Source organism: Canis lupus, chromosome 1 (assembly GCF_003254725.2).
Source record: "Canis lupus dingo isolate Sandy chromosome 1, ASM325472v2, whole genome shotgun sequence".
Classification (NCBI taxonomy): domain Eukaryota; kingdom Metazoa; phylum Chordata; class Mammalia; order Carnivora; family Canidae; genus Canis; species Canis lupus.
In genome coordinates, this window is record NC_064243.1 from 109,802,759 (window position 1) to 109,811,714 (window position 8,956).

Below are 8,956 nucleotides of genomic sequence, written 5' to 3' on the forward strand. Positions count from 1 at the left end.
CAGGGGTAACAATAGGCAGACCCCAGAGACCCCAGTGGGCACAGTGATATCCTATGACCAACGGAGGCCCACACTCCCCCACCCAGATAAGCCCCAACACACACACACACACACACACACACACAGTCTCCTTTAATTAACACCTTGTTTGTGCCTTCTCCTCCTCCCCAGTTTAACCAAAAATTAAGCAGCCCCTGGGCTCCTCGGGCCTCAGAGCTGGAGGTGTGTGTCTGGGGAGTGGGGGTGGGGAGATGGCCTTGGTCACTGCGGAGCCACCTCCCCCTGCTGCCCTGGCCCCACTGCTGCGGGGGCTGCTATCTGTGAGCAAACTGTCCTTGGGGTCAGGGACAGCAAAGAGCCAAAGGTCAGGTCGATGCCTCCCCCAGCCCTTCCCCCAGAGGCAGCCAGCTCTTAGGGGCAGGAAGGAGAGGGGACAGGGACACAGCAATTCAGGCGTTCAAGCCCCACAGGGCCCACCCGCCAAGGAAAAGAGACATTCAGCAAGAGGCAGAAACAGTGCCTTTAATGGTCAAACACAGCCAGTATCCCGCTTCCCAGGCAAGAACCAGACTTCAGTAGAAGTTCCCCACACCCTAGCCAGTCCATTCTGGTTTCTCCGGGACCAGAGGGGGGAATGGGCTCCAGAAAAAAACAAGGAGTATTCTCACCTCCATCCCTCACTCAACTCACACCAAAGAGACGGGGATGACAATGGCCAACCCAGGGGCTGTGGGAGCTGTCACAGTGCACAACGGTATACTGGTTATGTCAGCCAACCAAGATGGTGGCCATCATAGCACCCAATGTGCCAAAAGGAGATGTTATGCAGGATGGTGGCCAACTTGGTGTCTGGTACACCAAGAAGTCCACCAAAAAGGAAGTGATTGCAGCGCCCAACGGGCCAGAGAAGATGTCATTGAAATGATATCACCATCGCATCCAAAGGGTCAATCAAGAGGATGTCCATCGCCATGTCCAAAGGGCCTACTAAGATGTCATCCCAGATGGCGGCCATCAGAGTGCCCAATGGATGGATTAATCACATCAATCAACATGGCAGTCTTTGTAGTGCCCAGTGGGCACACCAAGACGTCAACGGCAGTTATCACAGTACCCAAAGGATTGACACGATGCTCACAGAGACAGCAGTCACCACAGTAATAGACCAACCAAGATGTTAACTGATGGGACAAGCAAAGTGTCACCAGGAGGATGAACCAGGCCCCAAGCGCCTGATGGTGTGAGCTACAGCCATACCCCGCCCACCATGCTCCCACACCCCTGCTAGGATGCGTTAAGCAGAGAGCGGGAATAGACACCCTGGTAGTACACCCCAGGCTCCCCACCCTCTGCCCCATAGCCCCCAAACCCCACGTCCAGTTTAGGAGGTGCTGGTGTCTGTTCTGACATCAGATTGTTGATGGAGAAAGGGTGGTTGAAGTTGTAGGGTGCATCCAGCTTCAGCTCCCCCGGGAGCTCCAGGCCAGTGAAATAGGGTGTGGAGGAAGGGGGTGAGCCACAGTCCAGAGCCCCCACATCTTCCCCGCCGGGGGCCTCCGGCTCAGGTGGTGGAGGCTGGGGTTGCGGGGGAGAGGTGACCTGGGCAGCAGGGGTGGTGGCCGAGGCGGCGGCCCCTGCACTGTTCTTGGAGGTGGAGGTCCCGCCAGTCCCTTTCTTCACCTTCTCTTCCAGCTTGAAGCGCTTCTGGCGGCGCAGGTAGCAGCCATTCTCAAACATGTTACCTGAGCTGGGGTGCAGGGCCCAGTAGGAGCCCTTGCCCGGCTTGTCTGGGGAGCGCGCCACCTTGACAAAGCAGTCGTTGAAAGACAGAGAGTGGCGGATGGAGTTCTGCCAGCGTTGCTGGTTCTCCCGGTAGTAGGGGAAGAGGTCCATGATCCACTGGTAGATCTCGCTCAGGGTCAGCATCTTGCCCGGCGCCTGCTGGATGGCCATGGTGATGAGCGAGATGTAGGAATATGGCGGCTTGGCGTGGGCCAGTGGCCGCCGGTAGCCTTTGGGCATCTCCTTCCCCGGCACCAGCCCCGCTCCCGGGCCCCCATACCCCGAGCTGCTGCCCCCACCACTGCTGGCACCCAGGCCCGGGAAGGTGGGCCCCAGGGGTGCCGCTGGGGCTGGGGGCGCCAGGGGTCCTGAGGGCAGTGGAGAGGCAGGGAGCCCCCCGGGGGGGTAGGGAGAGCTCAGAGGGTTCAGGGTCATGTAGGAGTTAAGGGGGGCCATGCTGGGCACTGGGGTCACCGGTGAGTAGACCTGCAAGGAAAGAGAGATGGGGAGAGGTCAGTGAGCTGCCGCTCTGCTGGTCAGCAAAGGGTTACCGGCCCCCCTGCTATGTGTCCATCTGTCTGTCTGTCTGCCTTGCTTCTTTTTTTTTTTTTAAGATTTTATTTATTCATGAAAGACGCAGAGAGAGAGGCAGAGACATAGGCAGAGGGAGAAGCAGGCTCCCTGTGGGGAGCCTGATGAGGGATTTGATCCGAGTACTCTGAGATCATGACCCGAGCCAAATGCACATGTCCAACCACTGAGCCTCCCAGGCATCCCTGTCTTCTACAAGTCCCTCCCATCCTTACCTCTGTCTGTAGATGGCTGTCTCTGGAAGTCTCTCTTCCCCATCCTCGTGTACCCCATCCCTGACTTCATCCTTCATCCCCTATGTTCCCATATATTGGAGCTCATGCTTCAAGTGGTTCTCAAAGTGTGGTCCAGGATGCCTTGGGGAATCTCCAAGACCCTTTTAGGGTGTCCAGGAGGTCAAAATTATTTGCATATAATGCTAAGAAATTATTAGCTTTTTCATTCTCTTTTTCTCAGGAGTGTACAAGTGAGGCCACCGGACATGTGACATTGCAACAGACCAAATGTAGAAGCAGCCACAAGAATCCAGCTGTCTCCTATCGAACCAGACACTGAAAAAATTTGCCAAAAATATAACAGTGCCACTCTTCTTGTTAAATGTTTTTAAATGTAGTTATTTTATTTTATTTTAATTTTAAAAATAGTCTCCATGCCCAACATGGGGCTTGAACTCACAACCCTGAGATCAAGACTTGCATGCTCTACTAGCTGAGACAGCCAGGTGCCCTGAAATATAGTTATTAATAAAACAAAATATTTATGCAAAAAATTGTTAGTTTAAAATGACTTAGTTTTAAATTAGTTTAAATTGTTAGTTTAAAATTAAGAATCTGCCTTCGGCCCAGATCATGATCCTGGGGGTCCCAGAATAGAGCCCCACTCCTCCTGCTCAGCAAGGAGCCTGCTTCTCCCTCTCCCTCTGTCTGCTCCCCCTGCTTGTCTTCTCTGTCAAATAAATGAATAAAATCTTTTTTTTAAGATTTTATTTATTTATTCATGAGAGACACAGATTTATTTATTCATGAGAGACACACAGAAAGAGGCAGAGACATAGGCAGAGGGAGAAACAGGCTCCATGTAGGGAGCCCGATGTGGGACTCGATCCCGGAACTCGGGGATCACCCCTGAGCCAAAGGCAGACACTCAACCACTGAGCCACCTAGGCGTCCCAAATGAATAAAATCTTAAAAAAAAAAAATCAATCCATATTTTAAAAATTTCTCAGTTTTAATTTCTAATGCGGTAACTTTTTTTAAACGCAGTAACGATGGATAGACATAATTTACATGAACAAAAACTGTTTGGGGTCCTCAATAATTTTTAAGCATGAAAGAGGTCCTAAAATTGAAAAAATTGAAAACTCCTGATTTATCTAACCATCTCATCTACACGGGTACTCTCTATCACTTTTCGGACTATAGAATTACAGTTGTTTTAGATCAGAAATGTTTCAGGATATGGGGACGCCTGGCTGGCTCAGTCAGAAGAGCATGAGACTCTCGATCTCCCAGATGGTGAGTTCGAGCCCTATACTGGGTGTACAGCTTACTTAAATAAATAAAAGTCTAAAAACTTTTTAAAAAATGTTTCAGTCTGAAAAAATTACATTTCAACCTAATATATATCATCTCGTTACTATGTATCACTGAATCTAAGACATCACTATTTGTTTTTTTTTTTAATATTTTTATTTATTTATTTATTCATGAGAGACACAGAGAGAGAGGCAGAGACACAGGCAGAGGAAAAAGCATGCAGGGAGCCCGATGTGGGACTCGATCCTGGGTCTCCAGGATCACACCCTGGGCCAAAGGCAGGCACTAAACCACTGAGCCACCCAGGGATCTGACATCGCTATTTGTAAGCTGCGGTGTTAATTTTAAGTACCAGTAAGCAAGGGGAAAAAAACATTCTCAATCCCTGGACACTGTTGACTGTAAAACCCATCCCATTTTCAGAAACGTTCAAATGAAAAACATGCATCTTAGCTCAGTGAAATACAGAGGCATTGCTAGGTCTAAGTAACCCTCTCTTCTTTCATCCATTGAACAAATATCTGTTGGCCACCTACTTTGTGCCAGGCCCTGCTCCAAGCACTTCACAGGAAAGGTCTCCCTTTCAACCTTTACAACCAACCGCACCACAGGGGAGGTGCTATGATGACACCCATTGTATAGCTGACCAAGCTGAGGCCCAGAGAGGTCGTCCAGGGTCAGACAGTAAGGAAGGGGCAGGACTCTGAATTTAGGCAGTCGGGCTCCAGACCAGCACTCTGGATCACGCTATAAAAGCAGTGACCAAGACAGACTTCAAGACCTGCCTTCACAGACCTGACAGTCTAGCAAGAAATGAACAAGATAAACACGGAAAACAGAAAGCATGGTGGGTGGTGTGTATTTACCCCTCGCTGTGTGTATTTACCCCTTCCATCCACTGTCCACCATCCTCTCTCCCCTAGTCCACCAACTGTCCTGCTCCTTTCCCATGAGGGGCTCTTGTAGCACTGCAGGGGGGAGCGGGGAAGGTGCTGCTATATTTCCAGTAGGAGCCACCTTTGCTGTGAGTCAGTGGGTCCTGTCTCGTCCCCTGTCACTGTAAGGGTCTGCGGCTCCCAAGGTCCTGAGAGAGAAGGGAATTGCCAGGGTCACGCAGAGTCAGGGACAGGTGACAACCAACTCTAGTCTGAGCGCAGACAGAGAATCTCTCTCTCTCTCTCTCTCTCACACACACACACACTTCCAGGGAGTTCTTTTGTCTCTGGTCTCGAGTCTCCCAGCTGGCTCCATGTGTATCTGTCCATCTCTTTCCCGTCTCAGTACCTCTCCGCTCCTCCCCTCTACTCCCCAGTCTCCTTCCAAGCTGCTTTTCCCAGCCCTATCTCTCCCCACCTCTTTCTTTTCTTTTTTTTTTTTAATTTTTTTTTTTTTTTCATACAGAGAGAGAGAGAGGCAGAGACATAGGCAGAGGGAGAAGCAGGCTCCATGCACCGGGAGCCTGACGTGGGATTCGATCCCGCGTCTCCAGGATCGCGCCCTGGGCCAAAGGCAGGCGCCAAACCGCTGCGCCACCCAGGGATCCCTCTCCCCACCTCTTTCTTGCCCCTCTGCTTTCCCTCCTTCTCCTGTCTCTCTTATCTCTCCCCAAACCCCTGCCGTTCCCTCCTCATGACTCTCTCAAACCCCATCTTTCTCCCCCCACCATCTCTCCCTGTCTCTCTCTGCCCCACTCCCCTGCCATGTCTCTTTCTTTCCGGCACTTCTCTGTATCTCTGTCTCCTGGCCTCAGCATCACCGTCTCCCCAGAAGCCTCCCACTAAAACTGGAGTCACAGCTACCCCTCCTCCGTGCACTGGTATCCCCACCACCTTGGCGGATTGTACCCCCTCCCCAGAATAAGGGAAGCGGGTCTTTCAGAGCTGAGGAGAGGCAATGCACTCAGGGGCATCCACAGAGAGTTCCTAAATCCCTCTGTGACCCCCACTCCAATGCTCCAACCCCATCAGGCTCTTTTGTATCACAGAGGAAGGGTGATTGGGACCCCACAGCTGTCCTTTTCTGGGTCCCCACCCACCCGGAAGTCCTCCTTAAGGTCTGACCTTAAGCACTCCAGCAGCCCTAATCCACCCTAGGCTTTCCCACGCCCCAGGGCTGGGATGAACCCCCAGTGTCCGGGTGTAAGCCGGATCTCCCCTGCCAGGGCGGGGCTGAGATTGGGGGGGAAGCCCTCAGGGGATCTGCACCCCCATACCAGGAGGCTGGACTTTCTCTCCTTTCATTTCCTTATTGTTTCTGGGGGAGGGTGTGACAGGGAGTCCGGGAAGGCAGTGTGAAGCCAGAAGCCTCCTCCCAGTCCCAGTCCTGATCCTGCAGCAGCCCCTAACACTCTGAGAGGCTTCAGAGTTCCCATTTCTAAAAGGGGGGAGCTCTTGGACCAGCTGATCTGTGAGAACTGGAGCCCAGTGGGGACACCCCAGGGTGCTAACTTTCCAATTTCCTTCCTGACAGGGAGCCTGACCGGGGGTGTCAATCACCCCAGCAGGAGGGTGCTGTGAGCAAGAAGCAGTTTGGGGACCCTCTCAGTTCTTAGTTGCTGAGCGAGTGCAAATGTTTCTCTCCCTATTGTTCAGACTCAGGGGGAGAGGAGGTGGCTCAGCTGGTGGGAAGGCTGGGGATACCCTATTTCCATTTCCGACACCTCATATGTTAACTTTTTCTGAAATATGCCCCCAAATGCTAATCAACTCTAGACGGTCCCTCAATTTCTGACACAATTTCCGTGCAAATTATTAAATTTCACCCTGTGCCCAGATAGTGACTCCTCCATCCTAGACCCGCACAACTTACTTCTTAAAGATGTACCCCAACCCCAGAAACACAGATCTGTAGCTGGTCTTTTAAAATCATGGCCCCAGGCTCTAACTCTCTAGGGGTTCAGCTAGGATTCCCCCCCAACCCCACTACCTGGGAGCCTCCACTTCCAACCAGGTCTCTGCCTTCCCCACCATACAAATGACACCTCCAGCAGTTCCAGCTCCAGTTCTCAGCACTCTCAATCCCTTCCCTGGTCGGCCTGCCCCACCCCACGTGCACCTCACACCTCCACAGCCCCAGGACTGGCCCCTCCCGGGCACTTTGCCAAGCCCCGCAGGCCTGGGGAACCAGGAGTCCCACCCCGAGCTTCAAACCCCAGCCCCAGAACTCAGGCACAGTGGGGGCCCCTGTAAACACCCAGATCTCAGAATCCGTGGAGATCTCAGACATTCCAGTCTCCTTCTGACTTGAAAGAAGCCTAAAGTCTCTTTCTAAGTTAGGAACCTAAATGTCTGGACCCCCCTAACCCTCCTACCCTCCCCTGCCATTTCATAATCTTGACGCTTGAAAGAACCAGCTAAGAGGGAGCCCTTGCAGCAATAGGACTGGGAGTTAGACTTGGGGAAGGACTTTCCGTCTGCTGAGGTGAGGGGATTAAGATCCACTCCGCCCCCTACTCCAAGGGCGGCCTTGTCAGAGATGGGACAAGAGAGGACATTAGCAATTACTGGAGATTACTGGAATGGGGGTGGTGGTGGTGTGAAATCTGAAACCCTCAAGTCTCCAACAGGGAGTGTCCCTGCTGAGGGTCTCTAAAAACAATTAAACCACTGAAGTTCAGTCGGGAGGGCTAAGGGTCATGAATAAGGATGGGGGGTGGAAATTGACCTCTCTCCTGACAATGCTGTTGCTCACATCTGCTCTCAGGCTCCCAACTCTGATCCCATCTGGGCCCCCATCTATCTGAGCCCCAACTCTTACCCACCTGTTATTACAGTTTCCCAAGCCATGTTTCATCTCTGAGCGCCTCTATCTCTTAACTCTGAGCACCAATACCTTTTTCTGACTCTTAGATCGCCACCCTCAAGATGCTTATGCCCAACCCCAATTCTGATTTCTACCCCCAGGACCCCTCATCTTTAACTATATTCAACCCCTGGGCTCCCACCTCGGACTTTCCTTAAGGGTGACCTTTCTTTTCTCTCATCTCCTTGTTCCAGGTCTTCCCTCCTCCACCCCTCTGCTTTTGGACCCTATTTCCCAATCCCCCAGCTCTGTCCCCTATCCTGGAACTCCGATTCCTATCTTTGATTTTTTCACTTTAATCTCTTGGGTTTGAGGTCCCCAACACCCAAGCTTCACGTTTAAACTATGACCTGACCCTTGCCTAAATTTTTCCGTTTGAGCCCTCGCTCCAACCAGCCGAAACCGCACTCCCATGCCTCCTTCCCCCATCCCTGACTCCTACACCTGGTCTCCGTGTCTCTGGTTCCTCTGCTCCTCAACAGCATCGGGACCCCCATTTGATCCCACACCCCATCCTTACCCCCATTCACGCTCGCACCCTGATTCCTGCCCCCCACTTCCCGCTCCGCCATCCCCGAGGACACACCTCGCCCGCCTCCGGGTAGTAGCTCCACTCGGCCAGGTCATGGGCCTCCATCTTCACCGAGCCCAGCATCCCCCGGGCCTGCGCCCCCTCCCGCCCTCGCTCCGGCCCGGGGGGAACCGAGCGCTTCAGATCTCTCAGCCGGCACGGCCCGAGTTCCGACCGCTGCCCGCCCGTCCGACCGCCCGGGGTCCCAGCCGTCCTGGGCGCCGCGGGAGGCGGCCACGCTTTATAGCTGGGACACCCCCACCCCCCCACCCCCCGCCCTTGCCCGCCCCGGGCTCCCCTCCCGCCTCCCCGAGGGCGGCGCGCTCGGCCTGGGGCGCCCCCTGCGGGATTGCGCGGAGACAGACCTCAGGCGCCGGGAGCCGCAGCCCGAGGCCGTGAGAGCTGGAGGTGGTGGAAGAGCAAGCGAGCCACGGGTGGGCGACACTGCCCATGCTAAAGTCCTCCCCAAGGGCAGAACCCTAAGGCTCTTCTGCCCCAGCGGGTTTCATTATTTGGACAGGAGTGGGCGAACAGCCAGAGCCCGGCATGACCGAGACGGAGGAAAGGGGCCTCAGAGCGCAGGGGACTCCAGAGGTCCGTATGCTACGGTGAGGACCATAAGAGACCCTCGGCCCCACATTCCGATTGGACGGACTGGAAGACTGAAGCTTCCGAC

At 53.6% G+C, this 8,956-nt stretch overlaps 1 protein-coding gene across 4 annotated transcripts; it reads right to left on the reverse strand.

Annotated features, from left to right (window-relative positions):
- Positions 1 to 502: 502 nt before the first annotated feature.
- FOXA3 (forkhead box A3) lies at positions 503 to 8,505 on the reverse strand. Of its 4 annotated transcripts, none has more exons than XM_025424597.3 (3): positions 8,296 to 8,445; positions 4,795 to 4,992; positions 503 to 2,268 (listed from the first exon to the last, which is right to left on the reverse strand). In XM_025424597.3, the coding sequence occupies exons 2-3, from the start codon at positions 4,801 to 4,803 to the stop codon at positions 1,285 to 1,287; spliced, it is 993 nt and encodes a 330-aa protein (XP_025280382.1). In that variant the 5' UTR covers positions 4,804 to 4,992; positions 8,296 to 8,445; the 3' UTR covers positions 503 to 1,284. The 4 variants fall into 4 exon arrangements, with proteins under 4 accessions (XP_025280382.1, XP_035568365.1, XP_025280381.1 ...); XM_035712472.2 differs by having other exon boundaries at positions 4,926 to 4,992; positions 8,296 to 8,444; XM_025424596.3 differs by lacking the exon at positions 4,795 to 4,992 and having other exon boundaries at positions 8,296 to 8,505.
- Between the last annotated feature and the right edge of the window lie 451 nt (positions 8,506 to 8,956).